Here is a 24,965-nt window from a genome sequence, read left to right as displayed (position 1 = left end):
TCAATGAAATAATCTGACATGCTAATGTCAGCTCCTGGCATTATTATCCATCCATTCTCTAATTCTAGTTAGGTAAGGGATGCATTCTACTGACTGTAAACTGTGTAATCTTCACTTTGAATCTCTCCCGTCTAACCTAGAAGGAGAAAAAACGCGAGTACCCTTTTAAGGGGCGCGGCCGGGAGAGGGGTGGGGCGGGGCTCTATTGCGCAGCGGAAGGAAGTCGGGCTAGCTCATCAACAAGGGGCTATGCTGCTGAGGCCCCTACGTGCCTGGGCTGCCCGGTCGCTGCGTAGCGCAAGTCCCGGAAGCCCCGGGAACCTCGTTTCGGGCACCGGGCCGCTGTGGGCACCTCACCGCGCCTGGCCTCCGGGTAACTAGTAGTTTTGTGCCGCCTCGTAGATGCGACGCTGGTCCCCTCCCCCTCCTCTGCAAATCACCGGACTTCCCAGGTGCCCTAAGGAACTGTGTGGACCCGCTCTTGGGGCTCCAGCGCCGCTTCTCGTCCGTCCGGTTTCCTGGTCAGATTCTTTAGGCCTTGGGAGGAGATGGGGCGGAGCTGCCTTTAACCTGCTCTCTGTGAATGCTGGTGCCTGCTGACCTAGAGGGCGGGTTCAGGCTTCTGACTTTCTCCCACTCTTGCTGGCAGTGCGGCTCCTCCTCTTCCGAAATGGAGCATTGTCCTCAGGCTGCTGCCCGGGGGTTGGCAGTGTTGCCAGCCTTGGCCTAGAGAACAGACAGCCTAAGCCCACCAGCCGCCCTTCGGAGTGTAGGTCATTCCTTGTGTCCAGTGTGGAGATCCTAGGCACACGATACAGGGGAAAACGGAAAGTAGAATATACCAAGCGAAGGAAGGAAAGTAAGCAAGCCCAAATGGCGCACGGTATCACATACAAGACCCAACAATAGAGGGTCCCGAGAATGGTAAACATTTTTTAAGTCGAGAAGAAGCAAATCTAAAGATGACTGTGGTTATTTATCAGATTAGCACAGAGAAGAGTGAATAATTGAGACATGGATTTTCTTTCTTTTTTAGATAAAGACAGAGAAAATGATAAAGAGAAAAAAGCAGTGGTAAGTTCCTCTTTGCTTGCCTTCTGCAGTGTATAAGAATGTCTTCATCTTTGAGCGGGAGAGGGAAGCGTTATGTGTCCACAGTGAAGAAACAAGCACGAGACGCTATCCATCTCTGAATAACTAAAAAGCGAGGATGAGAGTAGGGGCAGATTTCAATTAGTAGCGTGTGCTTAGCGAGCAGGAGGTAAGACTAAGACTTGGGGTAGGTGGGCATCCTTGTCAGGTATGGCTGGAGACTGGACTCGGCCTCTGGAGGGCAGTGGAGTTGTGGCACGGGCGCAGACTTTGCTGCCCATGTGCTTTGACAGCACGCCCTCCTGTTTTTGTAATCCTGTTCCATTCTTTCCTACCCTGCCTTGTGAGCTTGGGACTAGGTTTGGCTTATGAATTGCTAGACACATAGTAGGCCTTCAGAAAGCAGGTGAAAGGCTCATGTGGGAAACAGGCCAAAAGGAAATGGTGTTTGTATCTTTGCATTGAAATTATGGGTGATATTTTCTATGTGATGACTTAAATGTTTTCCTGTGGGCATACACCCCTAATAAAATGTTTTTAGACATCACTTTAAGAAGGACCTAGGCACAGGAGGTGGTGGCGCACGCCTTTAATCCCAGTACTCGGAAGGCAGAGGCAGGCAGATCTCTGAATTTGAGGCCAGCCTGGTCTACAGAGTGAGTTCCAGGATAACCAGGGCTGCATAAAGAAACCCTGTCTCGAAAAACAAAACAAACAAACAAAAGGGACCCAGGCAGAGACTTGGGGAGGGGCGTACTCAGTGGGAAAAGTGCTTGTTGTGTAAGCGTGGGGACCCCAGCCCTTGCATAAAAAGCAAGGCATGTGCCTGCCATCCGGCACTGGGAAGCAGGGACAGGAAACTCCCAGGGATTCACTGGCCATAGTGTGGCTGTTTGATATGGTCCAGTTTCAGAGAGACCTTGCTTCAGAAGCTAAGGTGGAGAATGATAGAGGAGGGTACCTGAAGCCTGCTTTCTGGGTGCACATTTGTGAGTGCATGTACTTGCCCACACATCGTACATCCATAAAAGTAGGGCCTGGGCTGGGTGTGGTGGCTTATGCCTATAATCCTACTCAGAAGGCTGTCGCACGGGGATTACAAGTTCTAGGCGAGTCTCTACAGAGTGAGCTCTCGTTTAAATAAACAAACAAACAAATGAAAATAGCAGTCTTCCTTTGCCTGACGTTTTTTCCTTTTGTGTTCCTATTTATATATTGCTTGCTGTATTGTAAAGGATTAGGGGAGCGGGTCGGGTGCTGGCTGAGCACATATGAGGTCTACATTTACCATTTTTCTAGGGTTTTCTGGTGGGGTTGGGGTAAGTGGTTTCGAATGCTCTCTGAAGCATTGGAGTCCCTGTAATGAGCAGGAAAGAAGCATCAGGTGCAGAGTGATGTCCACTGGAGCTCCTTTTGGGTGTCGAGGGGAGAGGAAAAATAGTTTCTGGGGAACAGTAACAGAAGGCCCAGTGGAGGAGTTTCTTCTTGCCTGCTCCCTACTACCTCGGGTTCATTTTGTATTTACTCTGGGTCCTAAAGGGATGAACTGGCATGGACCTGGGATTAGAGGGTGGCCTGGCATCTGTGGGAAGTGTCATGGTCCATTTCTGGGTACTTGCTAGGTTCAAGGCTGGAGGCCTTTGCTGCCAATCAACAGTGTATTTACTAGGGAGAGTTTTACATTGGGTGTGGTGGCCAGTTGTGATAGGTGCCACCTAAGGTCCCGAGAAGGGACCTGTTGGCCTTGGGTGTAAATTCCATCCACCTGCCAGATGACTACCTTGGCAAGTCACCACATATCCGTGGGTACTTCCAGCCTGTGTGTGAAGATATAGACCACTATCTGATAGAGTATGCACTTCTCTGAGTGACCCAGAGGATGTGTAAGAATGTTCTTAAGGACCAGTTTGTCTTATGCTAAACTGTGCACCTCTTGTGGTCTGCTGGAGCCAACACCACTCGGTCTGTATCACCGGGAGTGCCAGGCCGAGCCTTAGAATTGTTGGGCATGCCTCCCTAGGTGACAGCCATCATGCCTTGGGTGTAGGCTCAGTCTGGTTTCCCTTATTGAACCCCCTTTGCGAGTTTCAGTTTTCTGTTCTGTGAAAAACATTTGGATCCCCTTCCCAGCGTCTGGGGAGGTTAAACATAGTGGCAGAGGCTGCGCACCTGTGGTAAAAGTCTCTGCTCCTATTTTTTCCTTCTCTCCTTTGCTGATACCAGTAGGTGATTGAGAGCGGCTTCTCCATACAAGTCAGCGGGTTGTATCCTAGACACCAAACACATGCTTCTCAACCTCAGAGTCATTGATAAGACTTGGGCTACAGAGTCATTTTTGTAGCTGATGTACTGCAGTCTGAAGGGAAGGGCTCAGGACTGGACTGGGCAGACAAGCTGTGTGTGGGCTCAGGTGATATCAGGGGAGGGGACGTAGGGTCTGGCTGAGGATGTAGTTCAGTGGTAGACAGCTTGATCGGCATGTGTGAGGCTCTGGGGTCGACTCCCAGCTTGTTAACAAAAAGAGAGGGACTGGCTCTGGTGTGGATGGGTTGCCTGGGTTTTCAGTAGAGGGCAGGACAGGGGACGCTTTTTCTGTAACTGCTGAGTGGGACCTTGGGGGGATTCCTAGACTGGACCAAGTGGGCTGTTTACCCTAACCTAGTGGTTCCCTCCTGTTCATCTGGGTGCTTGATTTCCATCCCTAATGCACATCCTTCTTCTGCCAGGTTTGTGTGGAGGGCAATATTGCAAGTGGGAAGACAACATGCCTGGAGTTCTTCTCCAATACAGCAGATGTCGAGGTATGGCACCCACACTGGGCTGGAAGAAACCTGAAATGCCTCCGTGGGATAAGTTATGCAGGGCACAGATAGCCCTGTCAAACAGAAGGATGCTGCCAGCAGCCAGTGCAGTCCATACGTGCGAGCTAGCGTTTTTAATAGCCTCGTGGAGTGGAGCAAAAAGAGCACTCTGATACACCCCAGATATTAGTGTGTCAACAGGAAGTCAGTGTTAATGTGATAAATGAACTGCTTACATTGTATGTTTCATACTAAGTCCTTGGGATTGGGGCATTTATTTATCACAACATTCTCAATTTGGACCTCAGATAGTTCTCAAGTCATGATTTGTCAACCTTGGATTGTATTTATTTATTTATTTAACTTTTTGCTATGCAGTGCTGCCAAAGCAGAATGCATTCAGTAGACGCTGTACTGTGATGTACCGTGATACCCAGCAGATTAGTATAGTTAATGCATTTTCAGCCTGCTCTGTTTTCAGGGGAGGACATAGCCTCATTGTAACTAGAGGAACATCTGTGGCTGAACGTCAAGGTCCTAATGTGTACCTTTGACATCCCTGAACTCCCATGTCTAGGCCAGCTTCCCTGGTAGACAGCATTTTGCATGAGCTGTTATAACTTATTACTGGGAAAATTAAGTGTGCGTTGTTTGGCTCCATTGGGCAAGGATACTTGGGAGGTTTGCCAGTTTCCCCCCAAGTATATTTCCTCTTTGCAGGTTTGGTGCTGTGTCCTCTCATGGCAGTTAATAGTCGCTGTCAGTGTTGGCTGATGTCTCATCAATCATCAGACCAGCGCGGAGGGTCACAGCCCTTGTCTTGAGTAGTGACCCTCTCAGTAGAACTTGCAAAGTGCTTATGTTCTCACTATCGACCTTGGGGCCAATTAACAACAGAAGCAGCAGCGAAAGCTAATCTCCATCCAATGCACCATGTTAAGTGTTTATGGTATTGCTTAATTGATTCCATGCTTAATGCATAACCTCTCTGAGGTCGGCATTATTACCTCTGTTGAGAGGAGGAAAGCAAAGATAATCGGCATTTAAAATTTATATGGGGTGATAGTTAATTTTAGGTAGCAGCCTGACTGAAAGATTACAGCAGCCTCCCACCCTCAGATATGGTTTCAGTTACCCAAGGTCAACCAGGAGCTAAAACTATTAAATAGAACATTCTAGATTTAAACAATTCATAAAATTTAAATTATGCGTTGTAGTAGGATGTGCCCAGTGAAACCTCATGCAATCTTGCTCTGTCCTGTGTGAATTGTCCCTCTGTCTAGCATAGGAGAGAGACAGCAGGTACCTGGCTTGCTGTTTTGATGCTTCAGGCATGCACTGGTGATCTTGCGCACACCCCCGTGAATAAGGAGGCCAGAGGACTACTGAAGCGTGATTTCTGCACGCGTTTAGAGGGTGTTTCCAGGGGAGACTGATATGTCAGTTGGTGGCCTTATTAAGTAGGGAATATGCATGAGGACTTATAATTGGCTACAGTGCCTGGATAGAACAAAAAAGGAAAGAAAAGAATTTCCTTCCTCTTCTTCCTGCTGTGGGACATCAAAACTTCAGGCTTCCCAGCCTTGGGACTTTGGGACTTAGCCCCAGGTCTCACGGTTTCGGCCTCAAACCTAACATTACACCAATAGCTTCCCTGGTTTTCAGGCTTTGGATTTAGATTGAGCTGTGCTGCTTGCATCCCTGGGATCCCAGCTTTAGACAACCTGTCTCTAGGCAGACTTCTTAGCCTCCATAATTACATGAGCCAATTTTGCTAATGAATTTCTTCCTGTATGTCAATTTCTATGTTCATGTAATTGGACCTGTGCCTGTAGAAAGCCCTGACCCATAAAGTAGTGCACATGGGGGCCAGGTTCCAGCTCAGGCTGTGAACTCCAGGGATGCCCCCCCTTGTTTGTCTCCAAGCTGGGAAGAGCTTGGCTGACCTTGGTAAGCCCGCCCCACTGCAGACTGAGCTGGTTCTCACTTATTTACGGGTCCCTTCTGGAAGTCACAGGAAGACCCCACCTAGAGGAAGCTGTGGCCTAGCTCATTTGGCCCACCCTTGGCACCCAGACAGTAGTGCCTGCCCGTCTGTCTGTCTTCTAAACTTGGCGCGCTGTTAGTGTGTTTTCTTTCCTCGCAGGTGTTAATGGAGCCTGTGCTCAAGTGGAGAAATGTCCGAGGCCACAATCCCCTGGTGAGTGTTTTGCTTCTTGTGCAAACTGCCAGCTTCCCTGTGAGTACCTAGGAATGGCGATGCTGGAACCTGAGTCCAAGCACACCCGCTTTTTGTCTTCACTGTTAGCAGATTCACAAGAAAGGAGAATAGGAAGTCAGAGATTTCCAAGGCCTGGGTGGGTGTGCACAAAACCAGGAATCTTGTCAGCTGTCTTTAGCAATTCTGAGTGGCTCAGCTTTCCTTGAACCTAGTTCTAGGTCATCATGTTTCTAGATGAGCCTCTGATTTGGCTTTGGGCTTTTTTATCTAGTAATGGATCCCCTGTTGTTTACCCTGAAGCCACCTATCTTCCTTCCCAAGGAGGGCCTGGACGCCAGGGATGTGCATGTGCTTCTTCTCTCTCCTCCGCTCAGAAAGCCCCGTGCGGCCTGCTTGAAAACGATGGACAGAAAGCAGACACTAGCAGAGGGGATGAAGAAAGGGGTCTTGGGTCTGGGCTCCATCCCATGTTCTAGGGGCGCTTAGTGTCTTCCAGCTAGACAACTGTAGTTGTAGCAGTGCCTTGCAGCCCTCTGACAGGTACCTCCTGGAGTTCATCAGACTCGGTTTCACAGCAGCAGCACTGCGTCTACTGTGCTTGCTGCTGTTTGCTAGGACGTAGGCACACTGCCCAGCCTTTTGTGTCTGCTTGCTCAGTCAGCGAGCACTCATCACATACCTTCTATGTGGCAGACACTGCTCTTCATGCAAGGGCACTGAGCAATGTGAAGCCTCTGGTCCCCTGGCACTAATATCAGTGTGGGGATGGAAGGGACAGTTAGATAGAAGAATGGGATGGCTGAATGTGGGTGAATTGTCATCAGAGAGGCTTCACCCAGCAACGGATGGAAACAGATGCAGGGACCTACAGCCAAATCTTACGTGAAGCTCTGAGAATCCTGAGGCAGAGGGGGAGGAAGGATTGTAAGAGCCAGAGGGATCTAGACAACACGAGATTGCAAAAACTTTTCAGAGAGAACCCACAGAATCAACTAACCTGCGCCTTCTTCATTTCATGCCTTGCACGGCGCTCTTCAGCCCAGGAGAGATGTGTCTAGTATAGAAAGAGCTTGGACCAGCCTGGTCTACAAGAGCTAGTTCCAGGACAGGCTCCAAAGCTACAGAGAAACCCTGTCTCGAAAAACCAAAAAAAAAAAAGAGCTTGGGCAGATTTCCTCTAATTTTGTCCTTAGGGATTTGGTGACTGTTGAGTGATCAAAGGCTGATTTATTTTTCCTTATGTGCCACATAAAGCTTAAGATGGGAGTCCAAAGGAAGCATCTTTTTTGATGACTCTATAACACACTGCAGAAGGAAGAGCAGAGGGTTCTTAGTGAGCCGACTGGAGACCAAGTGTGTCTGTAGGTGACAGAATGATTGCAGGCTGGCCTCTGTTTTACGTGGGGTAATAGGAGAACGCTTCTCTATAAGGTAACATCTGTAGAGACCTACGCGTGAGAGAGGGAGTCCTGCAGACATCTGGAGGAAGAATAAAGAGGCAGGTTCAAAGGCCCTGCTTGGCATGTTTGCAGAACACCAAGGAGGTACATGTGGCTATAAGCTGATTGGCCAGAGGAAGAAGGGTAAGAGACAAGAGGATGGCAGCGGATTTCTAGGCCGGTGGACCAGGATGGGGGTTTGGATTTGATTTGAATATAATGCAAAGTCCCTAGAAGGTTTGGAGCCGAGAGAGACATTAACAAGCTCACTTTGAGTGCTGGATGGAGAGCAGACCACAGGGAAACTCAAAGTCAACTCTGTGAACATCTGAGTGCTTCTTTCTTGGGGAGCACAGCACGTCCCTGTCTGGCTGTTGTAACTGCATTCACAAGTGTCTCTGTCACCGTGTTCTGAGAGCCCTTCATCTGTCCTGATTCCACCTCTGGCCCCAGCCTTGCCCGTGTAGGTTTCCTGAGATGACTTTCAGGAGCCTGCATTTGCCACTTGGATGCAAAGTGCCTTGTTTTTTGTTCTGCAGGGTCTAATGTACCACAATGCCAGTCGATGGGGCCTCACACTGCAGACCTACGTGCAGCTCACCATGCTGGACCAGCACACTCGTCCTCAGGTACAGACAGACCTAACTTCCAAACTTATCAAACAAAGCATCCTTCAAGTTCAGGATGTTGTCTGAGAGGGAAGTCTCCCGACAAAATTTGTTGGGATTTCATGCTATACAGTCTTCTCTGACTACAGCCAGTCTCTGTCCTCACAGGTAGCTGTCCTGATGCCTCCCGAGCTCGTGTATCTGTCATCTGACCCCCGATAGACTTAGAAACATCTAACCAGGGTGCAGCAGCACTGTTACCTGGGGACTTCTTAGGATGCACATGTCCTGGCCCCTCTCCAGATCTACTGAGTCAGAAAATCTAGGGCTGAGGTCTCGCAGTTTGTGCTTTATCCAGCTGTCCAGGACTCTTGAATGCATGTTTTGTTGACTTGTTTGAGAACTGTTGATCAAACCGTTGTGGGGTCTGGCTTTCACATTCTTGAAAGAATCTGATTCACCTTGGGTCACAGATGGCTAGCGCTGTTCAGCCAGGTGTGGAGGCAGGACAGGAGGGGCCGCTGAGGCCCTTGTGACAGCAGGAGCAGAGTGTCTTAGGAGATGAGGTGGCAAGGGGGACCATGAGTGACACCTGTGGGCAAAGCTTTACACACAGCCAGAGCCTTTCCATGTAGGATGCAAGACATTGGCATCGTCACTAGGCCAAGCAGCTGGAGCCAAGTCTGGTTACCTATAACTTCAGTTACCATTCTTCTGTTGACATCAGTCTTTTCAAATTGATAGATGTAAATAAAATCTTTGGATGAATATGAGTTTCTCCTTCCTCAGATGTTTCCTTCAGTGATAGAGAGCAGAGCACCCGCCGTTAGCATCGTTACCCCTGGTTTGCTCTGCCTTGCCTAAGTGGGCAGTCTGAGTTATATCTTATGATGTGAATATTATGGGATACACCTGACACCTGCTAAGGAGGCAGAGACAGAGCTGATTGGACTGAGCAGGAGAGAGGGTGACTGAAGAGGGAGCCAGAAAAAAACAGACAAAGAACGGTAGGAACAGCATGTAGCGAAAGGACAGAAGGAACGACGGATGCACAGATCCTGGGCGGCAGACAGGTGGGCAAAGAGTGGGCTGTAGGTCTGAATGTACCTGTGCTGCTGCGGGCCACACTGTGTCTGTCCACAGGTGTCAGGGTAGAAGTCCGTCCTGCTTCCCAAAGGGTGTTGTAGCTGAAGGGAAGAGTGATCCATGAAGGGTGTGAGCAACTTGCAGAAAGGTGATGTCCAGTCATCCTCTTCCCTGCTGGGCAGAGAACTGCCCAGTTTCTGCAGGCAGAGTCTCCAGAATGCCTCCCCAACCCTAGCCTTCTGGGGTTGCCCCAGACACTCTGGTCCTCAAGTAAACAAGTTCCCGTCTCAGGGCTCCACTCACCAGATGGCGCCAATTGGACAGTACTTGGCAGCTTTGCTAGCACGTCCATATCCTAGCTGAGTCTCCCCTCCTGTGACAGAGGTGCAGCAGCGCTGCTGGCAGCACCCCCGCCCCCCCCTCCCCCCCGCCACCTTTGCTGTCCTTTGTCCTCTAAACTCCAGCATGGGTCAGGTCAGGGTGAGGCACAGTGAGCCTCATGGCACATTTGCCTTCTGCCATCCTGTTGTCCTCTCCTCACAGCCTGATGGTCAGCAAAGATGGGAGGGACACAGGCGAGGGCGAGAGGGGTGGGGCACGGTTTCAGGGCTCCCTGAAGCCTCCTCTGCTTCACCTGAGAGTAAATCACTTTTTCCATTCCTTTAGGTGTCGCCTGTACGGTTGATGGAAAGGTCAATTTACAGCGCAAGATACATTTTTGTAGAAAACCTGTATAGAAGGTACTGTAGTTTGTATAGTCCATCATTTATGAAACCTCTGATTGTGTGTGTATGTGTGTGTGCGCGTGCAGGTGTGGAGGCCAAAGGCCAACCTTGGGTGTTGGGCCTCAGTAGCTATCTATATTGCTTTAATGTTTTTTAGATTTATTTAATTCTATGAGTGTATGAGTGGTTTTTTGCTTACATGTATATATGTGAACCATGTGTGTCCCTAGTATTCACAGAGGTCAGGAAAGGGTGTTGGGCTGCCTGAAACTGGGGTTACAGATAGTTGTGAGCCACCATTTGGGTGCTGGGAACCCACCAGGTCCTTTGCAGTGGTGATAGACATTCTCAATCATTGAGCCGTCTCTCTGGTCCTCTGCCTTGCTTTTTGAGACAGGGCCGCTCACTGGCTTGGTTATTACTGAGTAGGCTAGGCTGGCTGGGGATCTGCCTGTTTCTACTGCCCAGTGCTGGGTTTGCAAGCAGTTACCATCATGCCTGAGCTTTTTACATGGGATCTGGGAGTTGAACGTGGGTCCTCATGCTTACACAGACACTTTACTGACAGAGCTATCTCCCCAGCCTTATACCACTGATGTTGGAGTTTGCCTGTTCCCCTGATAGAGAGTACCAACAGTATCGATGAGTTTCTGTTGCTTTATAATATTATATAACAAATAACCACAAAACCCAGTAGTGATAGCCAACCCTCCTTTTTTTGCCAGATCACTTGGGAGGTCCTCCAGGTGGCTCCTTTACCTTTGCTGGGCTTAGCAAAATGTCTGGGAATGGGCTTGGCTAGGGTAACCAGGGCAGGGCATTTCTCTTCCTCTTGTCTGTCATCCCCTTTGGGACCAGGAGCAAGCATGGGTCTTTTCGTCTCCTGTAGATACACAGAGCAAAAGTCCCAGTGGAAATACACCAGCACGTGCAAAGCTGCTCCACCCTTGCTGATACTCCTGTGCTCACAGGAGCCCATGGCAGGTCCCCAGGCGAGAGGGCCTGGGAATTCCACGGCACAGTGCAAGGCTACTGGGAGGATGAAGATTTGGGATGACTAGAGTATCAGCCTGCCCAGTGTTTATGCAGTTTGTGACTTTTCACTCCGAGCTGGCTTCTGTCCTCATGGGCGCAGTCTTTAGATAGTTAGAAGGCTTCTAGGGGACCATCCAGTGCGTTCGCCTCAAGTGTGTATGTGGGGGGTGGGGTGGGGAGGAACTACATTTCTTTCTTTCTTTTTAAGATTTATTTATTTATTAAGCATACAATATACTGCTGGCAAGGAAGGCACCAGATCTCATTACAGATGGTTGTGAGTCACCATGTGGTTGCTGGGAATTGAACTCGGGACCTCTGGAAAAACAGCCAGTGCTCTTACCCTCTGAGCCATCTCTCCAGCCCGGGGGGGGGGGGCTACATTTCTGTACTTAGGTTACTGATGATTTGACGGTCTTGGAGGAAATGGTTTGCAGACTAAAGTCTGAAGTTTCAGCTCTTCCTGAGCTCTTTCCTGGTTCCCTGTCCTTGTCAGTGCCCTGTTCTAACCACCTCTTCCTGCTCTGAGCTCCCAGTGCTGTGGACGCCTCCTGAGAGCTGGTCCTGATACTGTGCAGGACGTTCCTGGCTCCCCAGAGCCCTCCCTCCCATCCACATCTGTCCTTATTGGTCCGCCCCAGCCCTTCCTGACCACCTCTCTCTTTTTAAAACAATTTATTTATTTTTATTTTTTATATGTGTCTATTTGTGGTGCCTACAGAGGTCAGAACAAGGCATTAGATCCCCTTGGACCAGAGCTGTGAACAGCTGTGAGCCGCCATTTGGGTGTTGGGAGTCAAAACCTGTCTTCTGCAAGAACGTTTACTCCTAATTGCTGAGCCATCTCCCCAGGTCCTTGACCATCTTGTATAAATGGGTAGAGGCTCCTTGGTTTTGCTTTTTGTGTAGTGCTGTGGATCAAACCCAGGTTGTTGTATATACCAGACAAATACTTTACCACTAAGCTACACTGCCCTTCCTCCCCTTGCTACTTTTAATAATGATTTCCTTTGTAGTATTTAAGACATTTATTAGCATTGTTAACATTTGTCTAATTTTAATATATAAAAGTGGCAGTTTCATGTGGTTCAACTTAACATGATGATTTCATTGCTGTTACTTGTCCCCAGATGGATCTTATGCCTTTTGAAGGCAGACACAGTCTGCTCTTTACTGCCCTAATCTAAACAAGTTGGGAGGGCCTTGCTTACTGCTTGTTCACTCTTGGTAGATGGTTTTGGTCTCTAGCCAACTTGTTCCTTAGTGCCTGCCCTCTTTCATACACATATTTCTCAGAAGGCAGTGCTCCTGATGGTCCCGAGCTGCCATGTATTGTGTGGTTGAGTCTGCTGTGCCTCCCCATCTCTTCCTGGACATCCTACTGACACACAAGTCTCCTTAGTCCTGCTGGACCGGGCCTGGGAATCTCTGGATTTGTCAGCCATCTTCTGGTCGAGGAGCATGATGTAAGGAATGAGGTCCAGCAAATGCCAGCCACTGCGTATTGAAGGAGTCCACTATTCCTTTGCCTTGGCCCTTCCCTGGGGAGTAGACCTCTGTTATGGAAAAAAGATTGAGTTCTGAGAATTGTCCTTAGGACTAAGGGTTTATGGTGCAAGATTTCCTCTTTCCCGCGCCCAGCCTGTGGTTCCTTCACAGATGCTGCCTCTGGTTTGCTGGTTGGGGTTTTGCACTCTCTTTGTTGTAAAGGTTCCTAGGTTTATTTCCAGGCAGAAAGTGGGGCAGCTGTCAGCCAAAGGCTTCCTGTTTTGATGGAGAAAAGTTTTGTTACAAGGAGGCTGCTTATTCATCCCAGCTGCCCGGCTCCTCATGTAATGTAGAACTAGGTTCTTACCTGTGGGAGCTCAGTTGGGTATTGACATGTATGGGGATCAACTGTAGGCCAGAAGTTTGTGTTTCCCCACTTCCTGAGATGCCCAAGGGAGAGGCTTGCTAATATGGTGGTGGTGAGAAGCCCTTCCACAGATGGGGTCTACTCATGACTGATGTGGCAGTGCTGGGTTGATCGTTTCCCTAGGAATCCTTGGATCCTTTCCTGAGGACCTGGGGGTGGGGACCTGGCTTTGCAGTCTGTAATTGAAGTTTTGCATTTTTGGAAAAGCCCACAGATTTGCATTGGGGTTCTGCATCTTCTCAAAGCAAAATTTCTAAGTGTTCTTGCCTTTGAGGCCTTGAAGAAGTGAAGAGCACCCCAAAGGAGAAGCCCACCTCTTCCAGTGAGGGTGGGAGGCAGAGTGAGCGCAATTATGCCAACAGCAGCCTGAGAGCTTTGTGTAAATCGTGGAAGAGGAAGATCGGGTTTTATGTGAGCCTCAGAAACAGGAATTTCTGAAACTGTGGGCACTGGGCTGCAATGCCAAGCTGAAGGCGGTGCGGAAGCATCCTAAGACTGAAGAGGCCACACAGGCCGTTGGGTAGTAAGCCCCGTGGGCGGAGACATTGACTGCAAAGATTTTAGCACACTGCCTGGTCCTCCTTTCTCAAGGACAGGAATACAGGAAGGGAGTGAGGCTCAGCTGGGGACGTGGCATTGACTTGCCCGGCACATGGGAACAACAGGCAGGTCCTCCCACCTCCCCTGAGGTGGTTAGGCCACAGAAACACTGGGATCCAGGTTAGCCCCACAATTAACAGAGGGACTGAGCGTGAGACTGGGCCTGGAACTGGTTCCATAAGGCCCTGTCAGAACAACAGGAAACGATATAGTGAAGTATCAGGTTTGTTGTAATGTGTCTCATTATGCAGCCTAGGCTAGTCTGGATCTTTGAAGTTTTATGTAGCCCAGGTTGGTGTTAATCATGAGATGCTCCTGCCTTGGCTTTTTAAGTGCTAGGCTAACAGGCAGGTGCCACAGCACACAGCCTGTGATTTTGTTTCTGGAGCATCAGGTACTTCCAGCTGAGCTAAATAGAAACATGGTACACAGAACTGTGGAACTGTCGCTGGCTCCCATGATGAGGTGATTGGGTCTCTGTGTTTTGGTTAGGGTCACTATTGCTGTGATGGACACCAGGACCCAAAGCAACTTGGGGAAGAAAGAGTTTATTTCATTCTCAGTTCTGTATAACAGTTCATCATCGAAATCATTGAAGGCAGGGACCTGGAGGCAGGAGCTGATGCAGAGGCCACGGAGGAGTGCTGCTTCCTGGCTTGCTCCCCATGGCTTGCTCAGTCCACTTGCTAATAGAACCAACAACTGCCAGCCCAGGGATGGAACCACCTACAATGTCTGGACCCTCCCCAATCAATCACTAATTGAGAAAACGCCCTACAGCTGGATCTTACGGAGGCATTTTCTCAATAGAGGTCCCTCCTTTCAGATGACTCTAGCCTGTGTCAAGTCGACCTAAAATTCCCCAGCACACTCTGGCTCTGACTCTGTATTTCCCACGCTGCCCTACTTACTCCTTTTCTCACTAGGAACTGTTACAATGACAAAATAGTTATGAAAGTATATCCTTCCAGACTCTTCTGTCTCGTTGGTCCAGGTTGGGTCCCTGTGGTAGGGACTTGCCCTGCACTAGATTGGCTCGACTTGGTTCCCAGAACCCATGAAACTGAAGAGTTTTTTCCAGTAAACCCACTGGGCCTCCCTAAAGTTCAGGGTAGGACCAGGTTTTTTGGAAGCACTAGAGCCTGTGGAATGGCCATGAATAAGTCATGGGTGACTTCAGAAGATAGAGAAGGGACTGGCAGGAGGTCCCCAGCTGTCCCCACACCTCACCAACTCCTGGGCACAGTCTTTACTTGGTGCTTGTGTTCGATTCTAGAGTCCCCTCTGCAATGTGTATTAGCCAGGAACGGAATTTATAGAATGAGTCTCTTCCTCCCTCACTCCTTTTCCTCCTTCCCTCCCTCTCTTCCTCCTTCCACCCCCTCCCCCACAGATAGGATTTATTAGAATAGCTTACAGGCTGTGGTCCAGTCAGTCCAGCAGTGGTAGTTGTCTTAGAGTTTTATTGCTGTGATAAGGCACCGTGACCATGGCAACTTTTATAAAAATACATTTAATTAGGGCCAGCTTACAGTTACAGAGGTTTAGTCCATTATCATGACAGGAAGCCTCACAGTGTGCAGGCAGACATGGTGCTGGAGAAGGAGCTGAGAGTTCTACATCCCGATTGGCAGACAGCAGGAAGAGGACTGGCTTGAGCTTCTGCAAGTTCCCTGATTATTTTCTGGTCTGCACCCTCTAGCTGTGATCACTCTTGTCTTTGTTTGCGTCCTCTCTGGGTAGAGGATGGCCCAAGAATGCCATAAATAGAAGCCAGGTCTTCTCTTTCTTTGCCCCCTCTCGTGTGTGTGTGTGTGTGTGTGTGTGTGTGTGTGCTTGCTCACACACGTACTTATTATATGTAAGTGTCCCTCTCTATCATTTTCTGCTCATTCTCTTGAGATAGGGTCTTTGACTGAACCAAAGCTTGCCTTTTGGGTAGACCAGCTGCTCAGGGCACTCTGTCCGTCTCTGCACCTCATTGCTGGGTTTATAGGCACACAGGGTCATGCCTCCCTCCGCCCCCATGGGAAATTGTACTCAGGCTCTCATGCTTGCAGAGCGAGCACTTATTTACTGAGCCACCCCCAGCTTTGCTTTTTAAGTTTTAACATTTAAGATACATAATAATACCACACCCCATTCTTGTTTTGAGTACTCGTGTGGTGTTCAGATTTGAGAAGAGCAAAGGGAAAAGTCTACAGATGTAGTTCAGCACTTCCACAACTCAGAGAAAAGCACTGTGAAGATTTTGGTGTATTTCTTTCTAGTCATGTCAAAATGTGTGGACATATACTTCCTTTATGTGTTTGGAGCATGTGTGTACAGCTTAATCTCCTGTGTTCTTTGAGCATCAGGTTTGGAGTCTTTTCCAGAGTCTTTCTGTGTATTACTTGACCACACCATCCTTCACTACCGTGTGCTTTCCTGCCTCAGGGATAGACCATGACTTCCTTTCTCATGCTGAACAGCGTATGGCGAGCATCCTTGAGTATTTTCATAGAAAACAAGTTCTGGGAGTGAAAATGACTCTCTGATCCACTCCCAATTGAATGATTTCTCCATGCTCAGAGGACAGACTAAAGTGCTCTAATCTGCTTGGAGTCAATTCCAAAAGCATTCTCCATCAGTCAGTACTATGGCCAGCCGCATGGTGGTGGAAGATCAGACACATGCTCAGGGACTTGCCAGTACTACGTGGTCATCATTTGTGCAGTGTGCTCTCGGCGGTGCCCTTGCAAAGAGAAGCCACCCCTGGGTCCTCTGGGGAAATGACACAGCACATGGCTAAATAAAAACCTCTGCATTCTCCTTGCAGCGGGAAGATGCCCGAGGTTGACTATGTGATTCTGTCTGAGTGGTTTGATTGGATCATCAGGAACATTGATGTCTCCATTGATCTGATAGGTAAGGCAGACTCTCCCTGTCCCTTCCCTGGAGGATCCCCTGGGTACAGCTGGGGTCTGTTTGTGAGGTTCCACCATCATGATTCTTCCTCCCTCACAGTTTCCCAAAGGCAAACAGAATTTCTTCTCCCTGTGAAGGAACTCTGGCCATGGTTCCTTAAACTTTCTTCCCCTGGGCCAACTATGTCCAGGCCCCTGATATGTTCTGATCTGATGACTTTTCTGTGTTGTGTGGGAGGGACTGATGCCAATGGCTTCCCGGACCCTGTCTAGGAATGGAACTCCTCTAGGCTTCATGATGGTCCCGTGGGGTTGAGGACATGGCAGTGGAAAGGGGATTGGGGGCTGAGGGTCTCTTTGTACAGGAGACTCCAGTTAGGTCCACAGGGGCTAGTGGAGACTGAGCAGGCTTGGGCCAGGGCTCCTGCTATTGCTAATAGCCTCTCCACCCAGCCCTCGTGTTGTCCTTGTCTTTGCTCTCACCAGGAGCACAGCAGTCAGAGCCACTTGTGTTTTTAAATCTCAGTTTATCTCCGAACCACTCCTGAAATCTGCTACCAGAGATTAAAGATGAGGTGCAGGGAAGAGGAGAAAGTCATTCCGCTGGTAAGAGGCTAGAATCACTTCCCCTCTTCTGCTAGCCCTCCCCTCCTTGCCCACCATAACATCATCAAGGTTATCTATAGCAAAATGTAGGAAGTAGAGCCGAGGGCAAACTCTAGTTTCCTCTGTGGCTTTGGAGTCCTTGTGGGTGCCACGCTGCTCTGTTTCCTGTGGTTCCTGACTCAGGCTTCAGCACACCCATGATTAGAGGAACACATGCATGTACACACATGCACACACGCATGCACACACACACCATGGATATGCACATTTGCCCTTGTACAGTAGTTTGTCTTCACACACGTGCACACATACACACACAGACACACACACACACCATGGATATGCACATTTGCCCTTGTACAGTAGTTTGTCTTCACACACGTGACGTGCACACATACACACACAGACACACACACACACCATGGATATGCACATTTGCCCTTGTACAGTAGTTTGTCTTCATACACGTGCACACACACACACAGACACACACACACACACACACACACACACACACACACAGCATAGATATGCACATTTGCCATTGTACAGTAGTTTGTCTTCACACACATGCACACATACATACATACACACACACACACACCATAGATATGATATGCACATTTGCCCTTGTACAGTAGTTTGTCTTCACACACACAGACACACACACACACACAGCATGGATATGCACATTTGCCTTTGTACAGGAGTTCCTCTTTAGCTGTGATGTCACTTCCCCCACCTTCCTTCCACTGCCCTTCTCTTGCCCCTAGGCCTCTTACAGTGACAGCCTGCAGGACAGCACGCTGACAGTGTTTGTTCCCAATTTCCTTTACATTGTGAACTCTTTTAGATTGGTCTTACTTCCTCTGTCCTTCAACATGTTTCCTGGCCGGGCACCTAGGAGTTGCTTGGGTAACGTCGGACTGCACACCTTATGTGTACGGCTGCCCTTGAAGGACAGACAGGGCTTGGCAAGCTCTTTTGGGACAGCATGCTGCTCTGGACTCAAGACTGGCTGGGCTGGGGGTCCAGAAAGGCCTGTCTAATACCTAAATCCCAGCTGGGTTTTGCCTTGGCCCAGCCACAGCCACAGCCTAGGCTGGGCTGTCAACAACTCAGATGTCCCCAAGAAATGTCATGTCTGGAGTCCTTCCAAGCCATTGTCCAAGGGGTTGAACTAATGGTTTTTTTTTTTTTTTGGTTTTTCGAGACAGGGTTTCTCTGTGGCTTTTGGTGCCTGTCCTGGAACTAGCTCTTGTAGACCAGGCTAGCCTCGTTTTTTTGTTTTGTTTTTTGTTTTTTTTTTTTTTTGGTTTTTCGAGACAAGGTTTCCCGAACTAATGGTTTTGACAAGGTCTTTAGGACAAGCTTGCCTCCAGTGGCTATGAGAGGCGACAGCATGGTTTGTAGGCCAGCTTCTAGGATGGAGGCAGAGGTTGCTGGCGGAGGTGCCCGGGCAGCTAGCATACACAGGCTGAATGCTTGAGAGTGTAAGTGGGCTGGGCTTCCCAGCATGGAAGTAACAATGGCTTGGAGGCCTCTGTCTCCTCTCCCTTGTGCTGCCCACAGGAGTGGTCCTTACGGACTGGACAGTCTCTGTAATGAGTGGTCGACAGGGAGAGCTGAGTAAGGGGAGAGGTTTGATTCAGTCCTCTTGGTGATAAGCCAGCCGGAAGGTATAGTGGCGCTCAGTGCTGGGACACCTATCATTGGCAGCTCTTCATGGTGGACCTAGGTCTCTCACTAGAGATGTGGCAAGAAACGGGAGGTGCCGGGTGGGAGGTGTACCTTTAACACTCTACTAGGGAAGGCCAGTGGGTGGTTGGGGATGCACTGGCCACTTAAGCCATAGGCTTTTCATACAGCCATGTTGAAAAGGGTCCTTTGTTCATTCACTTTCTAATAGTCCTTGAGAATTCTGACCTGCCTAGTAGACCCATGAGACCCTTGGTGGGTGGGCTTTTCTCCCTTCCCACTCGCCACAGCCTTTGTGTTTCTGTGGCAGGAATACCTCAGAGCTGTTCACCGCCTCTATGAGGAGTGGCTGGTCACTGGTAGCCTTTTCCCGGCTGCAGCCCCTGTTCTGGTAAGTCAGTGTCTCTCCAGGAATGGAGACTTTTCTATGGGGAGAAAGCCCAGAGAATGCCACCCATTCCATGGAAAAGAGCTCTTTCTCTCTCTGCCCCGTTTCTGGACAGATCTCAGAGGGACTTGCTCAGACTTGAGAAAAGACTGGTTACTTTAGTAACATGTCACCCACACATCCAGTACCTGAGCTGCCTCTGGACCTGCTTTGCTGGTGGGTGACACAGAGCCCATTCTGATGGTTAGGTGACTCGTTGTCTTCAGAAGGCCTGTCAGCGACTGCTCAGGAGGTGCTGAGGGTGTGGAGTGCCACGCTGCCGCCTGCGCATTGGAGTGACAGTGTCCTCCCTATCACTGCTCCTGCTTCCTTAGGCAGGCAGGCAGCTACTACTTGAAGCAGTCACATGTCCAGTAGGGGATCCTGAGCTTTTGTTTATGGCCTTAGGCTGTGGGCCACATAGATACTCTGGCCCTGAGAAGCAGGTGGCAAGGCTGCAGCAAGGGACATTTGCACTGTGGGAATGTTCAGAGTTTGTTTTCTTTCCCTGTGAAAAGAAAACCTGAGGGGGTTAGGGAACTATCAAGGGGTCAGAAGGCTTTCTAGATGTTTGGTCCCCTGGCTTCATTCCCAGCACAGCCCCGACACCCGGCTCCAGTGAAGAGAAAAGGCACTGATACTGGGATGGACGCTTGGGTGAAAATTCAGCAGAGAGCGTAGAGTCCTGGAGCTTGGAGCGATGTGGTTTTGATCCTTGTGGCCTTTTAGCCTCTTGCACTTCCCCAGGGAGGAAGGAGTCACTCAGTGCAGCCTGTGACCTATTTGCTTTATTTCCAGGTGATTGAGGCAGACCACGACTTGGAGAAAATGTTAGAACTCTTTGAACAAAACCGGTCCCGGATATTAACTCCAGAGAATTGGAAGCATGGCCCGTAGGACTGGACATGGCTGCAGTCTAGAAGACTGTGCCAGGAATAGCCCAGCAGGGCCAAGGTAGCTGTTAGGAGCCTTTGGAAGCGTCTACTCTCAGGAGGTCTGTTACATGCTCAGATCTATTTTCTTTATGGTTTTTCCATTATGGGACAATGGCTATTGTCGTCAGATCCTTGCAGCACACATTCCCCCTGGTGCCCCTCCTGGTGGCTTCCTGAGGCTGAAGCCCTTTGGAAAAACACTTGCTACATGCTGGTGTTGTTTTAGCTGCTATGCGTCAGGCCACCAGTGGGGCAAGGAGCCCTCCTCCAGCCTAGGCAAGGATTTAAAGCTCAGAGAGGTGTGGGGACTTTTCAAGGTCACATAGCCAGTGCCTAGTGGAGCTGGCACCATTCAGACACCTGGCTTAGGCTGCCTCCTCCTGAGCTGTTCCCCTCAGCCCTGCTGCTCTGAGCTCTAGCCCCCACACCCTTCATCTTTGTGAGAAGAGCTGGCAGTATGGATTCCATCCCATTTAACTCCTGGGCAAGTTTCAAGGAGAACCAACGAGACTAATCTTTGGCACACCTCTGTTATTTGGCCAGAGCCCAGAGTTTTCTGGCACAAAGGAACTGAAGCCTCTGCCCCTTTGTCATCTACCCCTCAGCGTCCGTAGGGGAATCCTGCATTGGCCTTGGATGGTGCCAGTGTCTTTGAGGATGAAGGCCCTTCCCAGACTGCTGCCAGTTACATGCCGTTCTGTGTCAGAAAAAAGACTTTTGGGACTTGGACACTTTGCCCTGTGCTGAATGAGGCCAAGGGCAGCGAGCTGTGCTCCCAAGTCTCTATCACTCTCCATCCTTTGTGTGAAGAACAGGGCCTTTGGAATTACTGAGTGTTTGTGCCCCAGGGAGAGAGACATAGTTGGCCTTAACTCTTAAAGTGTGTTTCCATCTGAGCGGACGTCTTGGCCCACAGAGCATGAAGACATCTCTGTGGATCAGAAAATACCTTAGCTTTGCTGGGCCATAACTGCACACAAAAGGTATAGCTGCTGCTTGAACCAGTCGAGACCAAGAGAAAGAAATACCATTCCTCTGGGGAGAGTGGGACTGCAAAGTCAGGGTTTGCAAAATGAAGGCATTTGCAGTCTTGCTGCTCTTGATGCTCTGGAGGTGGTGGAGTGCATCTGGAGAAGACGATGCAGACTCGGGACGGTTACCATGTACTCTGGAGAAATTCAGCATGGTGGGCTGCCGACGAGTGAGTGGCAGATGGCCCTGCTCCGCCTCGCCTCTCTGTAAGTGCCCGGAATGCCAGTTGGCCACAGAGAGGGCCAAGACTCCAGCTGATGATCCCTCCTTGGGCCCTTTCTGTAGTACGAGGGATAGCAGCTAAGGGGACCATCCATCGGTACTTGCAGTCCAACAGGGATAGAGGCAGGAACCTTTGTGCCAGCAGTCCCGGCGTGGGGGCATCTTCAGATTTTGCAAATGAACAGTCCAGCACCTGCCCCTCTACTCAATCAGAATACTTGTTTTGGAGAGAAATGTGATTTTTTTTGTTCTGTGGTAGCCAATAAATTCTACATCTAAACCCCGATGTTAGTTTTCTCTTTCATTTTCTTCTCTTTTTTGAATCAGTCTTACTGTATAGCCCGGATTGGCTTCACATTTCCTACATAGCCCAGGCTGGCCTTGACCTCTCAGTAGTCTTTTTGCCTCAGCCTTCTGGGTGCTGAGATTAGGTTTTCATATCACTCAGGCTAGGCTGGCCTCAAACTCAGTATGGAGCTGAAGCTGTTTTTGAACTGATTTTCTGGCCTACACGTGAGTGCTGAATGCACTCAGGTGTCTTACGACAGGCGTCAATCACCACATTTGGCTTCCTGTCTTTCTCTTTTGTGCCTTGGCTCCAGGCAAATTTATTTGCTCTTGAGGAGGCTGGAGCGGCCTGTCACTAACCCAGACCTCACAAACCGGCAGACTCAGTTTCTTGCTTCTCAGGTATTTCTCCTGTTTACTTTTGATTTCTTATGGAGTTAACTGTTTCCTCCAACCTAGGCAGGCATTTTAGTTCCCAGCACTTGGGACCCCATCCGTCCGCTCATCTCTTCTAGTTCTCCAAGGGAGGCTGGATTGGAAAGGAGGTGGGGGTGAAAACACCAGGCATGGTTCCTGAAGTTCCTCTCTGGCCTTCTCTGTTTGAACCTGTCCTGCTCCTTCAAGGCAGCTTTCTGGTCTGACGCCTGGCTCCACATTTGTCCGCTGCAGCCTGGTATATTTCTTGTCCAGAGAACCAGTTATGTTTTCTGGGCCCTCGAGAGAAACTGCTTTCACTAGCTGTCCATGTACTTAGCTTTGGGAGAACAATGGGGATTAGCAGGGAGGTGAGACACAGGATAGTCAAGGACGGCTTTGGTCTCCAGAGACTGGGGAACCTTTGCTTTCAACAGCTCCTAAGGTCGCTGTATAACCTATGACCTTGACCTTTAAGGGAGGGGGAGTTAGTTAAAGGTGCTGCCTGGGAAGAGGGTTCCAGGGCTGAGGCCAGGTACTTAGTTGTCATCCATCTCCTGCATAGCACCAGGGGAAGGACAGTTTTCTTTAAAAAGAGAACTACATACTGTTACAGGTTTTCTATTCTAAAGTCTCACTCACCCCTGTTGGGCTCTATGCTGGATCACCCTCTGGAGAGGGACCAGCCCTGACGCTGGACCCCTAATCTCAGGTAAGTAACTCAAGACACTCAGGAACAATTCAGAAAGGGAGGGGCTGGAAGGATAAGAGACAAGAGTCCCAGTGAGATAGTCCTGAGGGAGAAGACGGTCCCTGGACTGTAGCCTCAGGCCCTGTGTGACATCACAGATCCATGCCTTAGCCTTTGCCCAAAGGTCTGTTCCTCTTCAGAAGCAGAGCTGTATAATAACTGTGGGTGGCTGTATTTCTTGTGTGGGTCTTGCACATCCACAACTCATAGAATGGCTTTAGCGTGGAGTCTGGTTATTTCCTTGCACGATGGACATTGGAACTGAGCCTCTCTGGGCACAGTGCCCCCTCCCCACCCCCCAAAAGAGAAACCTTGGGGGTAAGAGTCAGGATGAATTCATAATATTGCCTAGTGAGTTCAGTCTAGCTGGAGGTTGATTCTGACTTCATCTGCTACAGACTATGGTCAGCAATCATCCCCTGCCTTGCCTTCCTGGGCGTTTGTCCTCATCACCTTGTGGTTACCATCTGCCTGTGGTTGGTAGTCACTGAGAGGAATGGTTGGTGGGTAGAGTCATGATGGGTAGGGCTTGGTGGAGAGGGCCAATGGGTAGGGTGGTAGGTTGAACCCGGTGCATAGGATGATGGGTAGGGTAGAGGATACAGGCTAAAGCCTGGTGTTCTGTGAGTCTGTATAGCCCTCTTTATCTCATCCCCTCTTAGAAAACCCATCCCAGGACAGACTATCTGGTTCACCTTCCCTAGAGTGGCACACGTCCTCTGGACAGAGATATTCAGAGACCCCCTTGCCTTGCCCACAGCCACAGCCACTTAGAGGTCCAGGAGAGTCCTGTTCAGGCCATTCAGATTTCTGTGAGATATTTATATTTGCTTTCTGGCAGAGGGAGGGGGGTATCTCTTCATTTTGGGTCAGGAACCACCAGTTCATACATACCAGTTCATTTTTCCAATGGCAGAATGGAGACAATGTGGTAGTCAGAGTCCAGAGAGACAATATACCAACCCATGTCCTTGGAATTTCTGGATCTGCCATGCCAGAAGTCTAATTTATCACTTGACAATTTAGTTACATGAACCAGTTAGTATTCGTTTATGCCTCTTGCAATTGAGTAAAGGGGAGGGTGATGGTCAGGTGATGGTCAGGGGGTCAAGCTCTCCCCTTCAATAGATATGCTACCCTGCAGTCACTCCTCAGGTCCTGGGGTGTCATGCTGGGTGTGGCAGTTTTGTGGCTGAGGCTGTGATAACAGGGTGGTCACTCTGGGATTTCTTGGTGATATCCTGGGCAGCCACAACTATGCTACAGCCCTGTAGGCCAAGGTGTGCCTAGCCTTCAAGTTCACGTCCATTAGCCTTGCCTAGAAAAGGGCTCCTGGGCTCCAGAGAGTTAGCTTGGGCTTGGGAAATACTCAGCTCAGCAGAACAGAACAAAGGATACTGGATCGTCTCCCTCTGATGATAAAGCTGTGGCCTTCTTGCTCATGTCCAGTCCCTGATCAACCATGCTAGCATCAGAGGATGCAGATAGGAACACCTGGGCATGCGTGTGGGCTATGTGAGTGTGTGCAACACAAGGGTGTGCAGATGGTAGCCCTGCATGCAAGGGCTACTAGTATGGCTATTTGAGTAAATGTGTATGAAGCTCTAGGAGGTGAGAGTTGACCAATGGTGCCATATGAGTGTGCGTGTGATACCCTAGCTATACAGACTTGGTTGGAGTAGATGCAGGCTTAACCAGGTGACGGTGGATGTGGCACGAGGTGGCCATAGTGAGCTGTAGCCTTACTAGTGTCTTGTTCTCCCCCTTTCTGTGTCCATCCTTAATGACTCAGTCACTGTGTGGCTTTGCCTGCCAACAGTTGTGGCTTCCTGGTGTGAAGTCCTCCTCTGCTCAGAGAGCCTGCTTGACAGGAACCAACTCTGTGAGGGGATGCCTCCAAATGGTGCTGCTGAGAGAGTCAGGTATGAGTGACTTCAAGGCATAATGTGCCATGTCTCTCGGAGCGCTAGTGGGACAGAACTTGGTGCCCAGATCCTCCCAGGCTTCCTTCCCCTCCTTTCACTGCGCTGAGGCTACTTCCCTAACCAGTCCTTTGGACAGTATGGCTGTGCTCCAGCATCTGGTCCTGCTACCTCCCGTCATACCATCTGGATGCTGGACCATAACATCCCATCTCCTGGAGATTCCAGACACCTCGCTGTTC

The 24,965-nt window shown here is 49.6% G+C and overlaps 1 protein-coding gene across 1 annotated transcript; it reads left to right on the top strand.

Annotated features, from left to right (window-relative positions):
- Window positions 1-228: 228 nt before the first annotated feature.
- On the top strand, window positions 229-21,634 carry Tk2 (thymidine kinase 2). The gene is made up of 10 exons (XM_038313026.1): window positions 229-373; window positions 1,037-1,074; window positions 3,819-3,893; window positions 6,040-6,093; window positions 8,093-8,182; window positions 9,914-9,987; window positions 16,341-16,429; window positions 16,955-17,034; window positions 19,043-19,123; window positions 19,958-21,634. Exons 1-10 carry the CDS (start codon window positions 250-252, stop codon window positions 20,054-20,056), a joined length of 804 nt encoding a protein of 267 aa, XP_038168954.1. The 5' UTR covers window positions 229-249; the 3' UTR covers window positions 20,057-21,634.
- Window positions 21,635-24,965: the final 3,331 nt, after the last annotated feature.

This window comes from Arvicola amphibius, chromosome 15 (assembly GCF_903992535.2).
Source record: "Arvicola amphibius chromosome 15, mArvAmp1.2, whole genome shotgun sequence".
Lineage (NCBI taxonomy): Eukaryota > Metazoa > Chordata > Mammalia > Rodentia > Cricetidae > Arvicola > Arvicola amphibius.
This window is presented reverse-complemented; position numbering and strand designations above follow the sequence as displayed.

What these genes read in the sequence shown, in the direction of transcription:
- Tk2 (XM_038313026.1), top strand. Translation starts at nt 250, where the DNA reads ATGCTGCTGAGGCCCCTACGTGCCTGGGCTGCCCGGTCGCTGCGTAGC. An exon ending in TCACCGCGCCTGGCCTCCGG is followed by an intron (nt 374 to 1,036) that starts GTAACTAGTAGT and finishes TTTCTTTTTTAG; the next exon opens with ATAAAGACAGAGAAAATGAT. An exon ending in ATAAAGAGAAAAAAGCAGTG is followed by an intron (nt 1,075 to 3,818) that starts GTAAGTTCCTCT and finishes TTCTTCTGCCAG; the next exon opens with GTTTGTGTGGAGGGCAATAT.